Source organism: Dromiciops gliroides, chromosome 2 (assembly GCF_019393635.1).
Source record: "Dromiciops gliroides isolate mDroGli1 chromosome 2, mDroGli1.pri, whole genome shotgun sequence".
Classification (NCBI taxonomy): domain Eukaryota; kingdom Metazoa; phylum Chordata; class Mammalia; order Microbiotheria; family Microbiotheriidae; genus Dromiciops; species Dromiciops gliroides.
The window spans coordinates 551389693-551416629 of NC_057862.1; the positions used below are offsets into that span (position 1 = coordinate 551389693).

The 26937-nt window shown below is 37.3% G+C and overlaps 1 protein-coding gene across 2 annotated transcripts in view; it reads right to left on the reverse strand.

Moving 5' to 3' along the window:
* Positions 1-958: 958 nt before the first annotated feature.
* The window catches only part of GINS1 (GINS complex subunit 1), a 30446-nt gene continuing 4467 nt past the window's right edge, over positions 959-26937 (reverse strand). The window contains exons 1-7 of one of the 2 annotated variants that reach the window (XM_043984472.1): positions 24171-24358; positions 19891-19955; positions 17436-17534; positions 12699-12789; positions 8274-8390; positions 6554-6628; positions 959-1343 (exon numbers count right to left, since the gene is read on the reverse strand). In XM_043984472.1, coding sequence (XP_043840407.1) covers positions 1275-1343; positions 6554-6628; positions 8274-8390; positions 12699-12789; positions 17436-17534; positions 19891-19955; positions 24171-24245 — 591 coding nt within the window. In that variant the 5' untranslated portion in view covers positions 24246-24358 and the 3' untranslated portion in view covers positions 959-1274. Of the gene's footprint in view, positions 1344-6553; positions 6629-8273; positions 8391-12698; positions 12790-17435; positions 17535-19890; positions 19956-24170; positions 24359-26937 lie in introns of those variants that run through there. The other variant, XM_043984471.1, reaches the window with a different exon arrangement.

Consider the following 26937-nt stretch of genomic DNA (forward strand, 5'->3'; position numbering starts at 1 on the left):
GAAGATCAGAAGTGAGGTTCAGCTTTCCTCTTCGTGGTCAGCCATCTGTTAAGGGTTAAAATTCTAGCTAAACTGTCTAAAATATCTAATGAGTGGTCGCCAATAAATTATAAGCTTTAGCAAGAGTTAGACTTTTAAGCATTTATTAAGGAAAAGAAGAATTTGGTAAAGAGAGAGAGAAAGGCCTAGATTCCTATCTATTAAAGGGAGAGCACATTTCTAGCTCCGCTCTCCACCAGAGTCCAGAGGAAAGAGCCCGAGACTGAGCGCCAGTCTCTTCCTTCCTCCTCCCACTAGCCCGCGTCACTTCCTGACTCCTGGTCTTGCCCTCAAAGACCTTCCCTTCATGGGCAGAACTCTTCTACAGTAAGTATCCAGCAGGTGGCGTCATTCCAATCGTTACAACATGACATCCTGAGTCTGAAGAAGAGACACGTTTCTGCTGTTTCAGCTTTGGTTTCTTTTCTTAAAATGGCAACATCTTCATGTCTTTACCTTTGTGCTAAAAGACAGAGCATTTAGCCCTGACACGATGGTCAGACAATCATGAAAATGGGCATTCTCTCTTTTTTTTTTTTTTTAGTGAGGCAATTGGGGTTAAGTGACTTGCCCAGGGTCACACAGCTAGTAAGTGTTAAGTGTCTGAGGCTGGATTTGAACTCAGGTACTCCTGACTCCAAGGCCAGTGCTCTATCTATCTAGCTGCCCCGGGCATTCTCTTAAAAATTGTTGTTTGTAAATTTGTATTTTATTAGTAAATTAACTGAATGCAATTAAAAGAAAAAAATTTCATATCTTCTAAAGAAACTAACTCATCATGTTAATCCTGTCCCTGAAGAGTTCCAAAACTACTTTACTGGGGTATTTAAATACGAGTTTGCTTCCACTGGAATACTGATGCAACTACATTGCTGACAATGAGCTATGAGAAAATGACATTAGACTGCTTGGGTTGTCAACTTAAGGTCCTTTTTAATAGAACATAGATTCAATTAAGCTTTCCTTTATTTTTGTCTGTATCAAGCAATAAAGAACACTGTCACAACCCCTTTCCCCAAAATACACTATTTATTTCTAAGAAAAACAAACTCCAACATTTTTCTTAGCAGCAGGAGTCAAAAACACATGAGGAAAAGTGAGAACATGAGATTTTACTGAAAAAAGGGTCCACCTATAATTTTTAGGATCACGACAGGGAGCAGGGCAGAGAGACATTTGTAGTGGGTTCAACACTACACCAAAAAGAAAATTTTCTCAAAGTTTTCAGGACACGGTTATGACAGCACATGTTCTAGGACTCCTTGTCTGATTAATTGTTCACACTTCCATCTTGGCAAGAAATGCTGAAGAAAAAGAGAAATATATTAGACACAAAATATATTCACTTTAATGGAGACACAAGTTTTCATATATGTAATCTGTACAAATTGGGTTATGTTTTCATCCGACAATGTGAAAGTCACGAATAGTCCAAATGTGTCATCTTTAATAATAGTAATTAAATAACAAACCACTGTTTCTTCAGCCATTCTCCTATTATGGGGCGTGTGTTGCTTTCAACTTTTTTCCACTATTACAAATGTAACTTATATGAATATATTGTACAAACAACTCATTTTTAGTTTGGATTAGCAGACTACATCAGGGTTTCTTTTGTGGAAAGTCTGAGTTTCCCTTTGAAAGAATGCTTGGAGTTTTCATGCTTAGAGAAGACTCCCCCCTCTCCCCTCACCTTGGGGGTGGGGGGCAATGGGAGTTAAGTCACTTGCCCAGGGTCACACAGCTAGTGAAGTGTCAAGTGTCTGAGGCTGGATTTGAACTCAGGTACTCCTCAATCCAAGGCTGGTGTTTTATCCACTGCGCCATCTAGCTGCCCCCTAACAACCCATTTTAAAAAAGTTATTTCCTTGGGGTATTGATTTCTTAAAGTGGAATCACTGGGTCAAAGGATAAAGAACAATTTTTAGTTTTTGTTATATATTTTGAGAATGTTCTTGCACAATCTGAACAAGTTCACAATACTATCAACAATGTATAAGCATATCTGTTTCTCCCACATCCCTACTAACATTGGATGTTATCCTATTATACAACAAAAACTTAAATTTGCTTTTTAAATTTGCATCTTTCATAGTCTTCAGAGCTACATATTTTTCTATGTAAAAGACTTTATTTTAAAAACTACAGTGTAAAGAAAGGAAAAACAACCACTGGTTATATACCTGATATGACTCACTGGATTATCAAAAATTCCTACAGTTTCAAAATCCAAAGCAAACTTAATTTTAAATTTTATTCATTGTTTTCACTGAACAAAATTAGTTCTAAGTAGAGATATTTCCAAGTAGAAATGTACTAAATTTTGGTTTCAGTGAGGAATTTAATGAAGCAGTCTCTCACCGCAGACTAAGAAATTTGCTAGATTGCATATAAATTTAAATTAAGACACAGCACATCCACTTTATGCATAGCAAAATTATGCAATAATGTTTTTGTGGGGGAAGGAGGACACACTCTCAATAAAAGGACCCTGACTCTTGTCTTTTCACTTTACCTCATATATAGACCTTGAGCCCCATTACATTTAGTGAAGTTGTAATTCAACTTAGCAAGAAGATGACTTGTCTCCTCATCATGTTATGATTTAAGAACTAAAAGTAACTGGGTGGAGGAGGACAGGCAGGTAGGCAGGTAGGAGGGTGTTGAAACTCCTGAGATGTAGTAAGTAGCCTTACATCCAGCCTAATGAGAGCACTCCTCTCTCCTTATATATGCCTAGGTGAAGGTACCTTTAGATCTGCCTAAATGGAAGAAAAGCACCTTAGATGTTAACCAATCTCCTGGCATTCTGAATTAGGGAACAGGAGGAAGTTGGAAAGAGTTTTCCCCTCCCCAAATACAGGGACTTAAGTAAAGCAAAGGAGGGAGGAAACACCATCGAATCATAGTGTATATAAAATTAGGAGAACAAAAATAATCAAAATTATGTACCCTAAAGTTTCCTTCAATCACAAATCTCAAAGTGCCATATAAGCAGAAAAAATCTTAATAGCTAAGAAAATTCTTATTTATATGTGTCTTTAATTACATGGACCTAGAAGTCAACCATTTTCAAAAATGAGTTCAGACACACATCCATGATGTCCCCAAATAAAAAAAATTTTTTTAAAAATCCATTTCTATTAAAACTGGGGGTTTAGTGAAATCTGAGAGACACAGTAAGAACCCTATAGTATCTACTAGACATTAGAAGAATATACCATTCAGCATATCAAAGTAAGTTATAATAGATGACATTCTGGGAATAGAAATTAAACTTTTGCTATGTTGCTTTGAGATGACTTGACTTTCCCTTAATTCCTGCGACCCAGAACTAATTCTGAGATAAGATGGAAGAAATTGAAATCTCTATGAAAGCATCAATCATCCTCTGCTTTTTGTACATTTGGTAGAGTTTATTCTAAGAGAAGACTTGAAAGTAATTTTTTAGACTGTTTACAATATGAGTCTTTGGTACAGCCCCAAGATCAAGTTCTCTGGTTTTCAAAAATGACCAATCTTTATTTTAGTGGAGTTATTTAAAGCCCTAGTGGTATTGGCACAACTAAAATCTAATGAACATGGCCTCTTATTTACCCTGCCTAGATGAAAGCCAAATAAACCACATGATTGTGAAGCACATTTGCTGTACTATACATATGAAACTGTATAACTACTGGCTTACTGTCGTTGGCACTGGCTGGTAAATACCAAGAGGGGAGGACATGAGATGCTAATTATTTTGCATCTTTTGTATTTCTTAAATATTTAAATGTACTGCATTAATGTGACCAAACATATAAAAATTAAAATGAGTTTAGGGTAGGGGCAGCTAGATGGCACAGTGGATAGGGCACCGGCCCTGGAATCAGGAGTACCTGAGTTCAAATCTGGCCTCAGACACTTAACACTTACTAGCCTCACTAAAAAAAACAACAACCAAAAAAAAAAACCAACAAAAAATGAGTTTAGGGTTTTTGTTTGTTTGTTTTTACTATGTCACGTTATTAAAGGAGAGAATGTTTGTAAAGCACTTGGCATTTTAAGTGCCAAATGCTTACTCCTTTCCCCTGTTACTAATGTAGACTTCTGTATTTGGATAGAAAGGTCTTAAGACTTTTAGGCACATCTAGATTCCTTATAATGAAAGATTCAGTGTAAATTTTTTTATCACCACAATTTATATTTTTCTCCCTTTTGTTTTTTACTAATATATTAAATCCTCAACATCTATATTCTTTTTCCCCCAGAAATTCTTGGTAAATATTTCCATCTAAGGCTATAAAACGATCCCTGAAAAGCAGAAATTCCTTAAACAGCTGAGTTGTGTACACTCCCTTCTCCTGCTTGTTAAAAATGCATATTTCTGCATCTATTGATATAATCATAAGATTTTGTTGTTTTTGTATTAATGTGGGCTATTATATTTATAGTTTTTCCATTATTGAACCAACTCTGAATTCCTAGTAAAAATCCAACCTGGTCAGAGTATGTAATCTTTATGATAGAGTTGCTATGGCCTACTTACTAATATTTAAAATTTTTGCATCAATTCTCTAAGAATATTGGCCTATACCAGTGGTTCTTTACCTTTGTAGTGTCATAGACCTCTTTGGCAGGGGTGAAGCCTATGGACTATTCTCAGAATGTTTTAAAATAAATTACATCAAACTACAAAGGAAACCAATTATGTTGAAATATATTGATTTAAATATATTCATGTCATAAATACATAGATTACATATTTATTTAGAAAGTTACATGTATAAACAAAATTTCACATTGATTTTTAAAACTTTGTGTTCCACATTCTCTTCCTCCTTCCCTCCCCATCCCCCCTTAAGAACTCAAGCAATTCAATGTTATACATGTGCAGTCATGCAAAACATTTCCATATTAGTCAGGTTGTGAAAGAAAACAGACAAAAAACTTTAGAAAGAGAAACTAACAGCAAAATAATTATACTTCAAATCTGTATTGATATCATCAGTTCTTTCTCTGTAGATGGATTGCATTTTTCATAAGTTCTGATAGCATCCTGCTCATCATTTCTTACAGCACAATAGTGCTCCTCCATTCTAATCTTATCCCACAATTTGTTCAGTCATTCCCCAATTGATGGGCATCACCCCAATTTCGAATTCAACTTTTTTTTTTCTTAATCTCTTTTAGGATACCAATAAGGAAGTGGTATTGCTAGGTTGAAGACTATGCATGATTACATAGCCCTTTGGCCATAGTTCCAAATTGCTTTATAGAATGTTTGAATCAGTTTATGATTTTACCAAGAGTATATTAATGTCTCATTTTCTCCATATCCCCTACAACATTTGTCATTTTCCTCTGCTGTCCTATTATCCAATGTAATAGGTATGAGGTAGTACCCAGAATTGTTTTGACCTGAATCTCTCTAATCAATGGTGAGTTAGAGCATTTTTTAAAAAACATTGCTATAGGTGGCTTTGATTATTTCACTTGAAAACTTTATGTCTTTTGATCATCTATCAGTTGGGGAATGGCTCTCATTTTAACAAGTTTGACTCAGTTCTCTGTGTTTGAGAACTGAGGCCTATCAAACAAATTTGCTTCAAATTTTTTTCAGTTACTATTGTTAAGTGTATTACCCTTCATCTTATTCTCTCCCCTTGATATTTACTCTACTTTCTATCTTCTTTCACCCTATCCTTCCTCAAAAGTGTTTTGCTTCTGACTGTCCCCTCCCTCAATCTGTTCTCCCTTCCTTTTCCCCTCCCCCCCTTATCCTCTTCCCCTCCCACTTTCCCACAAGGCAAGATATATTACTATATCCAAATACATTGATTATATTAATGTCAATGTATTTACAGTGATTTATATTACATTTGTTTCATGTACGTATATACATGTATACATACAAATAAGTTCCTGCACTCCACGTTAAGAACCTCTGGCCTACAGTTTCTGTGAGGTAACATTCATAATGAAGAGACATGTTTTCAGACAAAGCTAATATGAGATTTTATTTTATTGACTAGGTATATTTATTATAAGAGTTTTGCTTTGCTGTTCAGTGAGATGAAGAGGCAGTAAGGAGAGATAATAACTACTTGTGAATTAGAAAAATAATTAATTAAAAATGTATATCTCTCCAGTAGTAGTTGCAAGACAAGAATTCTCACCAAATGCTTTACATATGCTTCTTAGGTTAAGGCTCAGATTAACACTGGAGAATAAACAATAATAATTTACCCCTTGAAGGTTATGTTGATTGCCTATGATAATCACAATTTGCCTATTCTATGCTTTATTATCATTGATATTAAGATAGGTCAAGTAATGACGTTCTTTCCCTACTATTTGCAACACCACCCCTCATTCTTAGAAAATATAAGGCAGGGAAAGATATATTAATTCTAATACCTGGGTCTTAAATAGAAATCATAAAAGTATTGCTTAGTTCCTCCCTCTTGTGATGGCTTTTCTCAGTCTGTATTTTTCTAAGACTTAATGTAGTTTGTCTTATTATAAGAAATACCTGGCTGTTTTTTTTCAACAAAACTGAAGTACCATCATCAACTTCAAACTCTCCATAGTCTTTTAGACACCGCACCTAAAAAGGAAGAACCTCAAATTTTTTATTCAAATTATAGTTATTTTTCTTATTAATTCATTAATTAGATAACACATTATACAAACTTTGCTCTCTATTCCTCACTGCCCCATCTCCTTTACTTCTACTCCTCTCAACTCAACTCACCTAATGTCCCCCTCTAAAGCTACCCACTCCTTCCATTATGTTCTCTGGAGTATGTGCTCAGTAGGCAACAAATTTGTTTTCATCTTAAATATTTTATTTTCTACTTCTCTCATCTTCTGGCTCCCAGTGAGACCTGGTTCCTCATTGAGACCAGATGACACAGCCTCCTTGGCCTTGGGCATCAGCAGCCAAGGGGACCAGGAAAGGCCCCTGCAGAAGTAGACTTTGGGATGGACAGTGAGGGGAATGAGCGAGACGTTCTTGACAGAAAGGTCGAGCAGAGGAAAAGAAAGGGAGCTGTGCTATACTGGCACAAAACAGAGAATGCTGGCAGGCAAGGGAAGAGGGTGGAGTGAGTGAGGCAGAAGAGGTGTGAGGGTACAGAACGCAGTAAGGCAGGAACAGGAATCAACTGGGATTTGATCTGGTTCTACTAGAAGGTCTTGATCCATTGACTTGGGGATGCTTGTGGCTTATGAACATATAAAATGGGTCAAAGAATCAGGAATTTATAGCTGAAAAGGAACTTAAGCATGAATTAGTAGTATGACTTCTTTACTGATGAGCAAACAGGCCACATTAGGTGACTTGCCCAAAGTCATAATGGTGACTCTTACAAACTTTTAAAAATATATAGTCTCCCACACGATGTTAAATATGCTCCCCAACATCCTCTGGAATAGCAGACTGGCAATCTCTTAGCATGTGCACGGTGAGGGATTTTTTTGTCAGCTCTTTGCTAACCCTCTTGGTTAGAAAGAAGAATGTACCAAAGGGATTCCTCCCCAAGTCAATGAAAATTGTTATGATGTTCCTGATACAGCAACATGTAAGAAGCAGAAAGTATTTTTTCCTCCTCTGGGATGACACACAATCCAATGAGTACTATGACTAAGAATAAACTACTGTTGTCTTCAAACCACTGAGAGCTTTGTGGGATTTCTCCCAATGAGTTAATCCAACCCTAAAGGAAGTCAGAGGCCTTTCAATATTTTCTCTACATAAATTGTGGCAGAGCAGATTGAGAACTGGCCTCAGAGCCAGGTAGACTTGCATTCAAATTACTTAATGTTTTAAGTCTCCCAAGCCACTCTATTAAGGTTGTAAATTACTGACAAGCTGTTACTCTTCATTTTTTTTTTTTTGCAGGGCAATGAGAGTTAAGTGACTTGCCCAGGGTCACCCAGCTAGTAAAGTGTCAAATGTCTGAGACCAGATTTGAACTCAGGTCCTCCTGAAGCCAGGGCTGGTGTTTTATCTACTGTGCCACCTAGTTGCCCTTACTCTTCATTGATAAGGGAGTTTCTTCTTCTAGATGTTTTCTAAACTAATGACATCACATATCTGAAAATTTACCACACATTCAATAATCTCTTTATAATTTTTCTATGACATTCAATCTAGACTACAATCTATACATTGAAAAATAATACTTGAGAATTAAAGTACTTTAGAATAAGCCTCTAACATGGATGGGTACTTGAAAAGTTGCACTTACCTCAATGTATAGGCTTTTAGGGGGTTTCATATCTTGTGTAATATCTAATCCATCATCTCCACCTAAACATCTCATGTATGTAGCAAGAGATTTCTTATAGCGATTGAACCATTCTATCTGCAAACAAAAATATCAATATATGCAAAAGATAAACCTTCCGTTCCAAAGGAGCCAGAGCTTCACTATGACCTAAGTGAAATACAAACCAGCTCCTGGGTTCTTAAGAAATCTGAATCATGACCCCTTTTAAAATTTTGTGTCTGAAACTATAAGCACTAGAAATGTTTAGAGGTGAATGTTATGTTTGTATTTTCTGCCTTTTAATTACTGTGATCTGACTGACAGCAGTAAGCAGACTTCCAAAGGAATACTAAGAAAAATAAAAAGTAATTTTGATACTGGAGAATAGTCAGATGGAGGATAACTCAACTTTATTCTGAAGTGAGAAGCTATAGTAATATGCACATAATCCACCCACCAAAAAACCAACATGAAAGAAAAATCACTAACAGTTTTAAAGATTATAGACATTTATTTTCATATCTTCTGTTTGGAAGTGGGGGTTCAATATTCACACAGGTAATAAGACAATTTTTAAATTTTTTAAAAAGGAATTAAGAAGAAACACTAAAAAGAAGCCAAGCCTTTTTAGCTCTTATTTTTAAATAAGGTACTATTAGTCATTTAGTAGTATTAGGCTATACCCTCTACATACAGTATATGCTTTTCAGTAGGTATACTGGAAATATCCTTGATTAACAGTTTTATTGAAGCATTTGCTCCCTGGTGATGGATGTCAGGCCTTCATTTTAGCTCTGCCTTGGCAACTCTATATTTGGCTTTTTACTCTTCAATAACTGGATTTGAATGATACAGAAACACAACTGAGAGTCTATACCAATTGGTATTCTTCAGTGAACCGTTATAATACCCAGAAATTTAATTAACTACCAGTGGCTTCCTGTTTAGTCATTAAATTTTTTTTCTTATTATGGGCTTAATAAGCATCAACAAATGTGAATATTTTGATATACAAAGAAAAGAAAGTATATAATGCTTAGCCTTTTTTGAAAATATGCTTTGGTCCTTAAGCCTAAATGATTATAAGGAGCAGAGAAGCATCCTTTAGTATATGTTAAAATCAAAATGAGCAAGTCATACAATAACATGTAGTTACTATGTTTGTGGAGATTCTTTGTAGGATTCTTTAATTTTTTTATTCTGATTTTTAAAAATCCCTGTTAAGAAACAAAAAGGCTGGTGGTGACACTGTTAATTGATCCACAACTACTCTGGAAAGCAATTAAAAGAAAGTGACCAAAATATCCATACCCTTTGATTCAATGTTCCCTCTACTAGGCATATATCCTAAGGAGGTCAAAGACAGAAAGGTCCCATATACATAAAAATATTTACTTATAGCAGTATTTTTTTGTAGTAGCAAATAATTGGAAACAAAGTAGATAGATGCCCATTTCTTGGGGAATGGGTAAAGAAATTGTGGTATATGAATGTTTTGGGTTTTTTTGTTTTTGTTTTTTTTTTAGTGAGGCAATTGGGGTTAAGTGACTTGCCCAGGGTCACACAGCTAGTAAGTGTTAAGTGTCTGAGGCCGGATTTGAACTCGGGTACTCCTGACTCCAGGGCTGGTGCTCTATCCACTGTGCCACCTAGCTGCCCCTTGTTTTTGTTTTTTTGTAGGGTTTTTTGCGGGGCAATGAGGGTTAAGTGACTTGCCCAGGGTCACACAGCAAGTAAGTGTCAAGCGTCTGAGGCCGGATTTGAACTCAAGTCCTCCTGAATCCAGGGCTAGTGCTTTATCCACTGCGCCACCTAGCTGCCCCTGTGGTATATGAATATAATGGAATATTACTATTCTCTAAGAAATTATGAATATGAAAGAACACCAAAAACAATGAGAAGCCTTAATGAATTGTGACAAAATGAAACAGAAATAGGATACACAAGGATTATAAAAATGTAAATGGAAAGAACAAAAAGAAATTGAAACCAAAAGCTGCATAATTATATTGATCAAGCTTGGCTTTGAGGAAGTGATGTTAGAATACACCTTGTTCTCTTCTTTGAAGAGGTGGGGGACTATAGATGTACATATTATTGGATTCAACTGCTATGTTAGTCTTGTTGAACTTTAAACAAAATGTCTCTTTTTTATTCTTTCTTATAAGGAATAGATTTCTCACTAGGACAGAGGGAAACATTAAAAGATTTAAAACAAATATATCAACATGTTTTTAAAAGGATATATGGGGGGCAGCTAGATGGCGTAGTGGATAGAGCACCGGCCCTGGAATCAGGAGTACCTGAGTTCAAATCTGACCTCAGATGCTTGACACTTACTAGCTGTGTGACCCTGGGCAAGTCACTTAACCCCAACTGCCTCACCAAAATAAATAAATTTAAAAAAAAAAGGATATATAGGGACAGGCCTTAATAATCTCTTTTACAAATACAAAAAAAGGCAGTAAGATACACTCTAGTTCACTGCAAAATGAGTCACACTATCTGAAAAAACAAACAAGAAACAAACCTCTAGTCATTCAAATAACAAACTATTCTAATCACTCTCTACCAATACTCCTCCTATTACTCATTCTCCAAAATGACAAAGGGTTGTTCTCAAGACTAGAAGAAATTTATGCCACCTGTAAAATTGACTTACATAAGACATATGCAATTTGAATGGGGATGTGAATTTACAAACTTGGATATAAATGTCACAATTTTTACTATTATCTGATAAGACAGCTGTCATTTAGTGAGGGTATATGGATCACACCAATTTCAATAAGTAAAAGAGCAGACATTTCAAAATGGGAAAATCAGATTTAACATTCAAGTCAAATAAGTTTATTTTGTAATGTTACTGGAAAGTGTTACTCATCTATAAAATTACATTAAGAGATGAAAAATTAAAACTGAACTCACCAAAAATGCAACCATTTCATAGCTACATGGTAAGCATGAGGAAAAGGTTTTCTAAAGACTCACTTAACTGTTAATGGCTAAGACAAAGAAGTGTATTCTATAGTGAATCACTATCAAAAAGCATAGAAGTGATGTGATATAATTTTTAAGATAATATTTCCAATTACATGTAAAAAGTTTTCAACATTCATTTTTGTAAGATTTTGAGTGCCAAATTTTTCTCCCTTCCTCCTTTCCCTCTTCAAGGCAGCAAGCAATCTGATATAGGTTATACCATACAATCATGTTAAACATATGTCCACATTAGTCACATTGTAAGAGAAGAATCAGAACAAAAGGGAAAAACAACAAGAAAGAAGAAACAAAACAACAAAAAAAGTGAAAATAGCAAACTTCGTTCTGCATTCAGACTCCATAGATTTTCTGGATGGAGAACATTTTCCATTATGAGTTTTTTGGAATTGTCTTGGATCACTGTATTGCTGAGAAGAGCTAAGTCTATCACAGTTGATCATTATATGTTGCTGTTACTGTGTATAATGTTCTCCTGGTTCTGCTCACTTCACTCAGCATCAGTTCATGTAAGTCTTTCCAGGTTTTTCTAAAATCTGCCTGTTCACCATTTCTTATAGCACAACAGTATTACATTACATTCATATACCATTAACTTGTTCAGCCATTCCCCAGCTGATGGGAATCCCCTCAATTTGCAATTCTTTGCCACCATAAAAAGAGCAGTTATGAATATTTATGTAGATGTGGGTCCTTTTGCCTTTTTTATGATCTCTTTGGGATACAGACCTACTAGTGGTATTGCTTGGTCAAAGGACACAGTTTTATAGCTCTTTGGGCATAGTTCCAAATTTCTCTCCAGAATGGTAGGATCAATTTTATGTAATATAATGTTAAACTATTGCAATTTTCATTGCAAATAAATATATCACTTACCAAGGCAAATATACACACATAAGGCAGCAAGGTGGTGCATTAGATAAAACACTGGATCTAGATTTAGGAAGTCCTGAGCTCGAATCTAGCTTCAGACACTATCTTTGTGATCCTAGGCAAGTCATTTAATCTGTTTCCTTCAGTTACCTCATCTGTAAAATGGGGACAATAGTACCTACCTCTTGGGGTTGTTGTGAGGATGATAAAATATTTATAAAAAATACTTCGCAAACCTTAAAGTGCTACATAAATGCTATTATGATGATTATTTATTGAAATCCTTTGTAAAATAGTCAGACATACAAAATAAAGAGAATTAATCAAATTCTAGTTTGCAGCTTTAAAATCCTGTTAATTATTCTCTAATAAGCAGCATAACTAGCCACTCTTTTGAACTATAAACTCAGAGGGTTTTCCACATATAATCTTCAGCTTTCATTTGTTTCCATGAAGTATACTGTATACATTCAGCCTCTAAATTGCTTACTTATAGTTATGAAAAAACGAGCAGCAAAAGAGCTGACTTACTTCTTCAGCTGACATGTGAAATCTCAGAGCATTTGGCAAGACACTGCCATATTCCCACCTGAGAGCTCTAATTCGAAGCAATCGATCATACCTAGAACATTAGAAAGACACTCAGAATTTAAAAAAAAATTATAAAGAAACAGCCTGAGAAGAATAACAAGAACTGTGAGAAACCAAACTGACGAAGAGGAACACGCACTGTCCTACCTTAATATTGCCATAAAACAGTAACTCTACAGGCCTGGGCTAACCCTTGCTCATGTAGGTTTCTGTACTGGCCTCCACCTCTAATGTTAGGGTCTTCTGGATTTCGGAAGTTCAGAGCACTGGGTCTTCAAGCATCTCATGGCATATTAAGACCATGCTAGAATTTTGTTTTTTTGTTTTTGTTTTTTTTGTGAGGCAATTGGGGTTAAGTGACTTGCCTAGGGTCACACAGCTAGCAAGTGGTAAGTGTCTGGGGCTGGATTTGAACTCAGGTACTCCTGAATCCAGGGCTGGTGCTTTATCCATTGCGCCATCTAGCTGCCCCCACGCTAGAATTCTAAGCTCAGAATCCCTGGGCCGTGGGTGTACCATTTGGAGCACTGTGAGGCTTGCCACCACACCATGCTGCTTCTGGTATCCAAGGTACTTACCCTGGTGCTTTCTGACCACCTCATAGCTTTCTGACCTCCCCAATAGAGCTTTCTGAGAGTCCTCTGCTCTTGCTTCCTCTGGACATAGTGCAAGTTACATGTGTCTGTGGTTGAGCTGGGAGGCTGGCAGTTTGTCTGTACTGGCTTTGATGGTGGGCCCTTTTTTCAATTGTATTGGGCTTCTGGCTTACTTTTTGTGCAACGATGTGGTAGAAAACATTACTCACTGTAGTTTCTAACTGAATCCAGTTTCTAACTGAATCTTGATCATTGTTTGGTCTGGTACCAATTTGGGTTTTTTGTTGGAGGTTTGTGGAACCTGGGTGGTCTTCCTCCTATTCAGGCAGCCATCGTGGCCAAAACCAATACAATAGGCTCCCTTGCCCCAACTCTAGTAACCTGAAAGTCATCTCCAACTCAATGGCCAAAATTACTTTTCTTTTCTTTTCTTTTTTTTTTGGTGAGACAATTGAGGTTAAGTGACTTGCCCAGGGTCACACAGCTAGTAAGTGTTAAGTGTCTGAGGCCGGATTTGAACTCAAGTCCTCTTGACTCCAGGGTCGGTGTTCTATCCTCTGCACCACCTAGCTGCCCCCAAAAATGACTTTTCTAAAGTATAGGTCTGGGGCAGCTAGGTGGTACAGTGGATAAAGCACCAGTCCTGGATTCAGGAGGACCTGAGTTCAAATCTGGCCTCAGATACTTAACACTTACTAGCTGTGTGATCCTGGGCAAGTCACTCAACCCCCATTGCCCTGCCAAAAAAAAAACCAAAAAACCCACCAACAAATAAAGTATAGGTCTGACCGTGTCATCTTCCTATTCAATAAATGCCAACAGCTCCCTATTACTGACAAGATAAAATATAAAATGCTGTTTGATATTTAAAGCTCTTCATAACCTGATCCCTTCCTACCATCACAATCTTGTTATTGTGAGAAAGTAATTGTTGATAATGGATTTCTTGAGCGGACCCAGAGACCAGTCTCTCAGTCCTTTTTCCCCTGCCCCTTCCCCCCTCCAAAAAGTCTAGTTCTGGAAAAACTTCAGCAAATCTTATTTGAGAAAAACTCAAGGGAACAGGAAAGATGGAGATGGACTCTTGTCTGGCTCAGTGAGGCAACAATGGGATCAAACCACACCTAGATAATGGACTTTGTCTTGAACACCTTCAGTGGGGGTCTTGTACATTCTTCTCCCTGATGTCATCTGTAGAGTTCATTTTCATGTAGACCACCCTCAAGTCATGTCATTGAAATTGAATGATGCTGGGGCAGCTAGGTGGCACAGTGGATAAAGCACTGGCCTTCGATTCAGGAGGGCCTGAGTTCAAATCCGGCCTCAGACACTTGACACTAGCTGTGTGACCCTGGGCAAGTCACTTGACCCTCATTGCCCCGCAAAAAAAACCAAACAAACAAACAAACAAAAAAAGAAATTGAATGATGCTAAATAATTAGCTTTCTTTTTTTTTTTTGGCAGAGCAATGAGGGTTGAGTGACCCAGGGTCACACAGCTTAGTGTCAAGTGTCTGAGGCTGGATTTGAACTCAGGTCCTCCCGAATCCAGGGCCAGTGCTTTATTCACTGTGCCACCTAGCTGCCCCCTAACAATTAGTTTTAATCAGTGTATAATGACCTGCCTCTATCAAAAGAGGATAAAAACTCTTGGAAAAAGCCACAAACTCTCTCTTGGCATGCTGGTGGAGGTCTTTCTGGCCTCTAAGTCTTCTGGGGCCCTTCTCCATGCTAACTGGCATGCTGAAGCTCTCTCCCAGCTTTGTCTACCACTCTGCCTGAGACCATGAGAAGTTAGGGAGATTTGTGATCAATATTTTACTGGTATATAATAGTAATAAATTATTATATGCTTACCCCAAACTAATCTCTATAGCAAATTCATTTTAAAAAACATTATACAGCAAAAAAACCCCCAAAAAACAAAAACATTTTATACTTTACTCCCCTCCATGCACCCTATGATCCAGCTATTCTGACCTATTTGCTGTTCTCACATGTGATAGTCTATCTCCCATCTCCAGGCCTATCTCCCATGCCTGGAATGCTCTTCTTCTTTACTTCTACCTTAGTTTCCCATGCCATGTTGAAGATTCAACTCAAATGCCACCTTCTGTAGGAAACCTTTCCTATTCCCCCTATCTACTAGTGCCTTTCTCTCTGATACTGCCTTTCCTCTACTCTATAAATATATTGTCATTTACGTATTTATTTACATGCTGTTTTCCCCCTTAGCATAAAAGCAGCTTGAAGGCAGCTCCCAGGATTTTGCCATTCTTTATATCTTCACTGCAGAGCACAGTGACTGACTCATAGCAACTTATAAACACCTGTTGACAGAGTGCACTTTAAAAAAAAATTCTGAAATTAACAAACACCAAGTAAGGTGAGCATTTCCACATACAAAGTAGAACAGAGAGAGGAGTACACACACAATTTCAAATCTAAATCTTGGACGGCCATTCTAATACATCATTGCATTTTGAAGAGACATATCCAATAAGACTCACAAAATTGATCATACCTTGCAAACTAAGTATCTTCTTATAACAATTATTTCCCCAAAACATTAAAAAGGGGGTAATCTATATAAATATATTCATATTTGTTCTATTTGAAATAGCAAAAAAATGGAAACAATGGTATGTTTAACAATTGGAGAAGAATTAATTATGGCATATCAATATAATGTGTTATGTTGCCCCTCAAAAACAATAAATATGAAACATACAATAGTTTATTAAAAAGATCTGCATAAAATGATGCAAAATAAAAAGAGCTAGATTGCATTCCCACTGATTACAAGTAGCAAAAAAATTATAGCTGATAAGAAAACAAAGCCCAAAGTAGTATAACTTTGGACAGACTTGGAAAGGAAGGGAGAACAAAAACACTTCCTTTGTTTGTTTGGGTCTACCTTGTAAAATGCTTTTCATGTAAGATTCTCCTCCCTTATTTTATAAATCTGATTAAAAATTTTTTGTTAATATTATCAAGTTATAATTTGAAATCTTTTTAAAAGGTATTATAGCTCAGGGCAGCTAGGTGGCACAGTGGATAGAGCACTAGCTCTGGAGTCAGGAGGACCTGAATTCAAATTTGGCCTCAGCTACTTACTAGCTATTCAACCCTGGGTAAGTCACTTAACTCCAACTGCCTCCAAGGAAAAACAGAAAGAAAAGAAAAAAAGGAGGGTATTATAGCTCTTAGAGATAAAAAGGAATACATAAATAAGGCCTAGGAAGAGTGGTGCAACGGCAAGACTGGTGGATTTGGAACTGAAGGACCTAGGATCCAATCCCAGCTCTGCTACTTGCTACCTGTGTCACCTTCAGCAACTAACTTAACAACTCTCTAGGCCTTCATGTCCTCATCTACAAAACGAAGGGGTGGCACCAATTGATCTTTAACAGACATTCCCGCTCTAAACTTATGAACCTATGATGAGATAGTTTGAGAGCTTCTCCTTATGACTCTATTAAGTATTTAACCTATGAAATCACATGAAAAACTCTTTTACTTCCCTGCTACAAGAAAGAAATATGTGCGGCAGCTAGGTGGCGCAGTGGATAGAGCACTGGCCCCGGAGTCAGGAGGACTTGAGTTCAAATCCGGCCTCAGACACTAGACACTTACTAGCTGTGTGACCTTGGGCAAGTCACTTAACCCCTATTGCCTCACCAAAAAAGAAAGAAAGAAAGATGTATTCTACAATGATCCAGTTCCAAAACACTTATGATGAAAAGTGCTACCCACCTCTGCAGAAAGAATTGATGGAGTCCAAATGCAGACTGAAGCACTTTTATAAACTTTTCTTTTTTTGTTTGTGTTTTCTTTTGTAATATAGATAATATGGAAATATATTTTGCATGACTGCATGTGTAAAACTTATATCAAAGTGCTTATCTTCTCAAGGAACAAGGAGAGAGAAAAGGAGAAAATTTGGAACTCAGACTTTAAAGAAAGAATGTTAAAAAGTGTTATGTATAATTGGAAAAAATAAAATATAAACTCATAAAAAGAAATCTGTATTCTATTTATAAAGGTTATAAAAACAGATTAATTTTCACCAAGAAACTTACAAATATGCAACTATGCAACGTCGATTTCTCAGCAAAGAACTATGTCGAAATTTGATTGTTGGAATCAAATCACTTCGTCCATTTGACTTAGTTTCATTTCTGATAATAAAAATTCAAGGGAAAAAACAAATCATATACATATTTCTTTTAGAGTAAAAGTACACATTTTATCCAATGACTTTTACTAAAACTGTCACTACAATGATAGTCATTTTTGGACTCAACCTATCCTGATCAATACAGTTCGTCAACTCAAATAATGCCATATATCAAAGGCTTTACGGATTATTTCAAGTTCCCTGGCAATTTTCATAAGATTAAAAATGAAAATTAAATCATAGGTCTAGGGCCATACCAAATCAATTTACATCACTTAGCATACTGCATCTTTATATATTGATTAATCTTTACTTCCTTCTTCCTATATGAACAGGATCAGAATCATGATAGAGGGTAATTTATAGATTTTTATTTTATGTAGTAATTTATTATAAGGACACCTTTGGATTATAATATATCCAAATTTGTGTCATAAAAGGGTTTTGCATTACTTTTTTTTCTCTTTTTTAGTGAGGCAATTGGGGTTAAGTTACTTGCCCAGGGTGACACAGCTATTAAGTGTTAAGTGTCTGAGGCTGGATTTGAACTCAGGTACTCCTGAGTCCAGGGCCAGTGCTCTATCTACTGCGCCACCTAGTTGCCCCTTTGCATTACTTTTAAAAGGCCACAGAGGAAAAAATATTCAGGGTTTCAACCAAAAAATATGGTTAGAAACTGGGCAACCACCACAAAACATCCTCTTAAGATTGGATCATGATTAAAAAAACAGGGGAAAAGAACAAATTTCAAGGCGCTTTTTTTAGGCTTGTCACACACTCTTGTTAGGAATACAGTAATGCCCTTTATTTGGAAGGGGAGTGGGAGGAAGAATACTTTTTATTATGAAAAAAGGAACCAATCTCAAACATTTTCTCTACTTTCCAGAAGTTATATATGGTTCCTGCATTGTTCACAAAATGTGCTGTTATGATTTTTATATATATTTCAAACAGACTAGTCTTATCATCAAAGTTATTAAGCATAGATACTCCTAAGATACTACATACTTATGCTTGGGAGGTTAACAGCTAATGGAGTACTGTTGACAGATAATTTAAAACAACCAACCTCAAAACCTTCACCTACTTATAAAATTTTCTAGTTACACCCATATTTAACTGCAGCATTGAAGCATCTCATAATACTGAATATGAGTAGCTTTAAGAACTACAGCACTGGGGCAGCTAGGTGGTGCAGTGGATAGAGCGCCAGCCCTGTATTCAGAAGGACCTGTGTTCAAATCCAATTTCAGTCACTTGACACTTACTAGCTGTGTGACCCTGGGCAAGTCACTTAACCCCAATTGCCTCACCAAAAAAAAAAAAAGAAAAATTACAGCACTACCCTTTGACTCTGAGAGCCCATGGTTAGGCACATTCCCCCAGGAAAGAAGGAAGGAAGGAAGGAAGGAAGGAAGGAAGGAAGGAAGGAAGGAAGGAAGGAAGGAAGGAAGGAAGGAAGGAAGGAAGGAAGGAAGGAAGGAAGGAAGGAAAGAAGGAAGGAAAGAGAAAGAAAGAAAGAAAAAAAGAAAGAAAGAGAAAAAAAATAAAGAAAACTCATATATACCCACATATTCATAGCAGCACTTTTTGTTGTGGAAAAGAACTGGAAGCAAAATAGATTGAGGAATGGCTAAACAAACTGTATGTAAATGTAATGGAATATTAATGTGTCCTAAGAAATAGTTAATTCATTAGAAGCAGGGCAAGACTTATATGAACTGATGCAGAGCAAAGCAAGAAGGACCAGAAAAACAATATACAAAATGACTACAACAATGTAAATGAAATGAACAAAAAACAAATGAAAAATGCTGTAAAATTATAATGACCAAATTTGGATCCATGGAAGAGAAAATGCACCTCTCTCCATTTAAAAAAAATTGTTGGGGGATTATGGGTATGTATTATTTAATATATTTTCAGACCTAGTGAATTTGATGTATTGGGTGATGGGTTATTTTTAACTACTTTTCTCTTTTTAAATCTTTATTTCAAGAGAAAACTGAGTAGGAGCAGCGGAAAGAAATATATTTGTAAATTAATGTGATAAAAAACCAAAGAGCATCAATAAAAGTAAGATCACTTATTTCTTAAAGAACTTTAACATAAGCATTAAGGTTTTACTTGTTTATGGCTTCACTTACTTTGGAGTGATACAAATTTCTCTAACAGGAAGGTTGTAAATGAATGTTAATTTGCATAATGGGTATATAGTATGATAAACTTCATGAACATACAATTTAATGAATGGAGTTAAAAATATAAAAGCATTGTATTGTCTTCTTATCCTTTGTTGAAAGTACCAATTCTTTTCAAAATACTTTTTAACATTTTGACTAAACACACAAACTTACACATCAGACTGGTTCTGTTCATACAAAGCTTTCATCTCTTCCAGAACTTGCCTGATTCCATCATCCTAAAATATATAAATTTTGAAATATATTCATTTGTTCCTCAAAAGTACAATTCAAACTAATGTCAAATATTTCACATATATATATTTATGCACTTTTATTTTATATACACATCTCATCAAAAATCAGTATTCCTACAAAAGCTTTGCAGATGAAGTGACTCCATTAGTTACACAACATAGTGTTACAAAGCTTTTATGACAAAGTGAAAGTAACAAAGTTTCAAAAGAAAATGTAACAGATCTGTAGACTTAACAGTTATCTGCCTTGGAATAAGCTTAAATAATTTATATATTCCCTCACAATACTAAACATTAGGTTAGGAAATTCTAACACCACTAAATTTACTAAATTTATGACTCAGAAATATACTGTGTGTTTGTTGCACATTAAAAAAACAAAACAAAACTTCTCCAGAAAGCATGAGCATAGCTATCTCTTGAAATCATGTTACTTTAGAAAGCATTTCTCTTTTTTCTTTTTTTGTGGGGCAATGAGGGTCAAGTGACTTGCCCAGGGTCACATAGCTAGTGTCAAGTGTCTGAGGCCAGATTTTAACTCAGGTCCTCCTGAATCCAGGGCCAGTGCTTTATTCACTGTGCCACCTAGCTGCCTCCCACATTTCTCTTTTTTTCAATTCAGCTTTCTGATCAAAATGTCATTTACTTTTGACACTATTGATATAGTTGCATATACCACTTCACTGACTTACAGAGCACAGTGGAGAGGGCTAGATTTGAAGCAGAGAAAAGATCCATATTCAAATACTAGTTGTGCCTCTCACTACCTGTGTGATCTTGGAAAAGTAATATAAGCATTATGGATCTTAGTTTCTACTTTTATAAAATGAGATACTTGAACTAGATTACCTCTAAGTTATGAGTTATGATGAGGAGAAAAGAGCTAAGAATGACTCCTGAAACTGGGGGAAAAATTTACACCAAGTTTCTCTGATAAAGGTCACATTTCTCAAATATATAGAGAACTGAGCCAAATTTATAAAAATAAGAGACATTCTCTGATTGATCAAAGTATATAAAAAGGCAGTTTTCATTCTTTTCTTTCTTTCTTGTGGGGCAATGAGAGTTAAGTGACTTGCCCAGGCTCACACAGCTATTAAGTGTCAAGTGTCTGAGGCCAGTTTTGAACTCAGGTCCTCCTGAATCCAGGGCCAATGCTTTATTCACTGTGCCACCTAGCTGCCCCAAACAGGCAGTTTTCAGAAGAAATAAAAACTATCAACAGTCATATGAAAAAAAATTTCTCTACATAACTATTAGAAAAATGTAAATAAAACAAGGCTGAGCTATTACCTCATTATATCAGATTGACTAAAATAGGAGAAAAAAAAAAGACATGCTAGAGGGGATGTGGAAAAATAGCTACACTAAGCCACTGCTGGAGTTGTGAACTGTTCCAACCATTGTGGAGAACAATTTGGAACTATGTCCAAAGGGCAATAAAACTGTGCATACCCTTTGACTTAACAATACCACTGAGAGATCAAAGATAAAGACCAATATGTACAAAAATATTTGTAGCTCTTTTTGTGGTAGCATAGAATTAGAAACTGAGGAGATACCTATCAATAGGGAAATATCTGAACAAACTGTGGTATGTTATTATGATGAATTACTATTGTGCTGTAAGAAATGACAAAGGGGATGGTTTTAGAAAAATCTAGGAAGACTTACAGGAACTAATGCAAATAAAGTGAGCAGAATTAAGGAAACATTATACATAGATATTGTATATCAGAGATATTGTAATCAACTGTGAGAGACTTAGCCATTCTGATCATGATATACAAGGATCCATAACAATTCCAAAGAGCTCATGATGAAAATGCTATTTTTCCTCCAGAGAGAAAACTGATGAAATTCTGAGTGAAGACTGCAGTAAATTTTTTCACTTTATTTTTCTTGCTTTATTTGGGGGGGGGCAACATGGATAATGTGGAAATGTTTTGCATGAATTCATATCGATATGGTATTTCTTGCCTTCTCAATAGGTGGGGGAGAAGTGAAGAGAGAGAATTTGAAAATTAAAAAAAAAAAAGAGAGAACGATTCCCAAGTATTAACTTGTTACTGGATGATGCTCTTGGAAAAAAAAATAGAGACTGGAACAAGATAGATGAGTGGTTTTTTAAAAATGTTTTTTTATTTTTATTGTTTTAAAATTTTGTTATAACACTTTAAAAAAGCATTTCCATATATAAAACAGAACTGAAAGACTGTATATGAAACTGTGAACCTTGATTACATAAGGCTTGCTTTCTAAAAAATATATATTAATACATTTTACTTTCAAAGCTGACCTGGCTAGTTTCTATTTCCTTCTGAATTTCCTTTTGTTCTTTTCTGCATCTCTTCTTTTAAATGCTTCAGTGATACTTTTTCCCTTTTTAAGGCAACATTATCCTTAGCCCCTCTCCTCCCTCAAATTCTCCTTTTCTTTTAAAAAATAAAAACAAAATGCTTATAACATATAAGGATAGCGTCACAAAACAAATCCACACATTAGTCAACTAAGAGTAAATGTATGTATCACTCTATCTTAAGTATATCACCTTTTTTATCAGGAGATAGGCAGCTAGCTCCATTACCTTTGTGGGGAAATGTTTAAAAGAAACAATGATTGGTCGTAAGCATAATGATGGCTATGAGACATTCAGGTGGAAATTGTAGCAGGAATTTGGTGACAAATTGACATCACCCCAACGTGATGGTCTTTTTCAAGAAGGAAAGACAAACAACAACAACCACCACAAGTTGTGACTGGCTGATCTGAATCTGAGGAAGGAGTTTCCAAACCAGGAATTCCCCATGTGGACAAAATTACAGGTCTAAATTCATTTAAAAAAAAAAAACCCTAATAAAATCCCATTCAAAGTTTTAACTGTAGTTTATGAAAGATTGATCATATAAGTCTATTTTATATAGAAAACATTCAACACTTAAGACCACATTTGTATCTTCTCTTAGTATTATCTCCCTTTAGCACAGTGGGAACTCAGTAAGCATAATCTATACTACTGACTGACTTAGGGCTGTAGTGATGACATGGGAAGCATCTAGGAAGAACTCAGTATATATAGAGTAGGTGGAGGGAAGAGAAAAGCAAACAAAATGGTGAAGTACAAAGCTAAAGATAAGTGATTGCCCTTTTCCCCTTAACTCTTGTTCATAGGTCAAATCACATATATGTTGCGTGGTGGGTTAACTCTAAGACTAGAGGCCTAGCTTCTGAGAATAAATTGTACTGGTAAATCAGAACCTTCTCCCCCCCCCCCCAGTCTCAATCAAAAAATAAAACACTAGACTTAGTCATATCACAGGTTGTAAGACTTTTCAGGGGCTTAGGGATCATTCAAGGCTCCAATCCATCCTTCAAAGTCCAATTCAGATTTCACTCCATGAAAAACCCTGATCCCATATCTATATCTGTTTCTTCAGGTACACTCACTTCTTTTGCTGATAAAGTCACTGAAGTCAGAGCTTGGACTATAACCTGGATCTTCTGACTAGTCCATTAAACTTCAGATTGTCACAATATTTTTTTTAAAAAAAGGACCTTTCTGTTACTACTGCTTCTTGGATTATTAGCCAAGAAAAAGAATTTTAAGGACTGACATTGCTGTAGGTATATGCTTGGAGGCCCAAATGCGACTGATCTATACTTTCCACCATCTCTTCCTCTTTACTTGGCCACTCTTCTCTTGCTCCCATTCACTTTGCTTTTTAAACCATCCCTTAACATCTTTTCCTTAAGGTATCCCCCTTCCCTTCCATGCTCCTCCAGTCTTTCATTGATCCAGACCCCCTCCTTTGTTCCCCATTCATCCCTCCTCCGGCTCCCCCCTCCCTTTAAAATCTCGGTTGACCAAGCCCCAGGCATAGTTCCCACCTCCAAAGGCCCCCAACCCTTGCCCCATCTCAGGTCTGGACCTTTCCCAAGAATTCACTCCTTAGCCCTGCCCCGCCCCCTCCCCATCACCAGTCTATTAGCAGTCTGGATCTCACTTTCCCTTTGCCCCAAACTTGGGCTCTAAGCCCTCCCTTCTGCCACATTGGCCCCGCCCCCTGATTTGGCCCCGCCCTTGCGCCCGCCTCGCTTAGACCTCGCCCCCTTCCTCCACCAATCCCACTCCCGAGCCGCTCCATCATTTCAATCCAGCCCCCCCTCCAACCCGGTAGCGATGTCACCCGGCCTTACGTTGAAGGCTGGGAGCTGCCCATCCGGGGCGCGGTGAAGCTCGCGGATGAGCTCGATGGCTTTCTCGCAGAACATAGCTCCGCGCGTTCAGGCCGCGAGACCCACCACAGCATCCACTCGCATCCAGCCGTCGCAGAACCCCCGCCGCCGCGCGGAACACTCCTTCCTCCCTCTGAACCCGGGAAGGAGGCTTTGGCGCCAAACCCACGCCGGCCAATAGAAGCGGAGAGGAGGGTGGAGCTCCGGCTCTTGCGCCCTCCCCTGCGCTCCCGCCCTGCTTTCCTTGACTTTCCTACGGGTTTGGGAGAGGGACATGATTCCTCAGAAGTGAGAATTGGACCATTATTCACGGTGGTCTCTGTTCGAAACGCTTTCCAGGACGAGGATTCGCCGCGGAGCCGGGACATCGCAGCCTGTGTTTGTGGCCATAAGGGGAACTCTGCCTTCCGAATTTGTCCGGAGAAAGAGCAAGCAGGCGAAGGAAAGGATTTAGGCCTCGAGCTCTCGCCTGTGTGAGAGGCAAGTCGCTTGATGCCATTTTATTGTCTCCTGCCGAGCCCTGACCCCCTCAGGCTCTGGAACGTGGCCCGGCCGGCCCATTGACAAAAAGCGTGGGAATTCCTCCTCCCGCTTCTTTGTGACGTCACGAAGACTATTGTGCTTCGCGTGGATTGTCCACGCTGTGTGTTCCACGAGTGGCCGACCAGCGTGACCTAGCCGTTTCATCCACTGTAGTGAAAAAATGGACATCTTAATGCACAGATTTGGATAAATTGTATGGTTAGTGGGCAATTATTTTGTCCATTTTCATTCATTTAGTTTTTAGATATGTAGCAAGATCTCGTTATTTATGTGTCGGACTTGTGGTTTGTGTCAGGGTTTTGCTTTTTTTTTTTAAAGCAAAATACTTTTACCCTAGAGGCATCTCTTTAAAAAATTAGTTCCTCCGGACAGTTTTTGAAAATTAGTGAATGTTAGAGCTGGGAGGCATCTAACAGTGTTCTAGTCCAACCTCCCTCATTTTACAGATGAAGAAACTAAAGTTTGTCATACAACTAAATTCAGTGATTTGACCAGAGTTACACAAAGGGATGAGATAACAGCCACGGCATTTGATTCCAAATTTGACACTTCAGACTGTGTATCTTGTGAAGTCTATTAAAGAAGAAACAGGCCTAGAGAGGAAGTGACTTGTCTGTCCTCGAATGCACATTTAACTAGTGGCAGATCTAGGATTAGAATTGGATGCCTGCCTTAAAATCATAGAATTTAGAGGAGAAAGGGACTTTAGAAGTCATCTAGTTCATTTTACAGATGAGAAAACTAGGTGAAGTGACTTACCCAATGCAACACAGCTAGTAAATGAGAGAGTTGAAATCCAAGGCTTCTGATGACAAATCCAAGTCAAGTCATCAAGCATTGAAGGGTCTACTATGTGCCAGGCACTGTGTTAAGCACTGAGGATACAAAAGCAAAAGCATTCCCTGCCAGGGGCAGCTAGGTGGCGCAGTGGATAGAGCACTGGCCTTGGAGTCGGGAGTACCTGAGTTCAAATCCAGCCTCAGACACTTAACACTTGCTAGCTGTGTGACCCTGGGCAAGTCACTTAACCCCAATTGCCTCACTAAAAAAAACCCAAAAAAACATTCCCTGCCCTCAGCGAACTTAAAATCTAATGGGCAGATTCCCCAACCTTGAGTTATTTCTCCTATTGGTTATATGGAAGAACTAGGCATCAACAAGGGACAGTTAGGTGACAGTGGATAGAGTGCCTGAGTCAGGAAGACATCTTCTTGAGTTCAAATCTGGCCTTAATAGCTGTGTGACCCTGTACAAGTCACTTAACCTCAGTTTCTTATCTGTAAAATGAACTGGAAAAGGAAATGGCAAACCACTCCAGTATCTTTGCCAAGCAAGGAAACCCCAAATGGGGTCACAAAGAGTCAGGCACTACTAAACGACAGACATAAATTTAATTGTGTCAAAAATAAGAAGTTTTATATAATCGTGGTTTGGGAATTTTCTTGCTTAGGGAATCTTAGAGTAGCTTCAAAACTAGGGTTAGGAACTGACCTGGCCCTGGATCTTTGAACTTGGTCATTTTGCTTCTTTGATCCCCACTTTCCTTTTCTGTAAAATTAAAGGGCCTATAGGTCCACTTCCATCTCTAATATTCAAACAGTAAGAATGTAAGTCCTATTTAATGTACCCTGGAAACAGAATTCTGGATTCAAGTCATCTAGGGAGCACCTTCTCTGTGACTTAGTAGATAAAATCTAGGGAGTTGCCTAGGGCAAATGGAGGTTAAATGACTGCCCAGAATCACAGCCAGATTTTAAACCCCTATCTTCCTAGCTTCAGGCCCAGTACTCCATCCACTAGGCATACTTAATTTAATACACCTGGTATGTTCAGCACAGTACAGAACTATTTGACTTTTTTTTTAAGTACTGAGGTTTTAATATACTACTGAGCTGGAAAGGTTTTAAGTTTGTCCAAGGGATGGACTTTTCCAAGGACCAAAGTACTTGGAAGTCTCCTCACCAAAGAGCTGACCCCCATATAATTAATGTTTTGGGCTCCAGCAATAGGCTTGAAGGAATTATAATCTGTTCTATCTGTTCTTTATTAGTGGCTGAATAACCACCTGAATGAAATGAACAGTGTTTTTGAATACAGTACTCAACTACCCTAAATGTATTCATGCTAGCCACAATTGGAGACTTTGTTGCTGTTTTTAAATTACAGTAGTTAGAAGTATAGATTT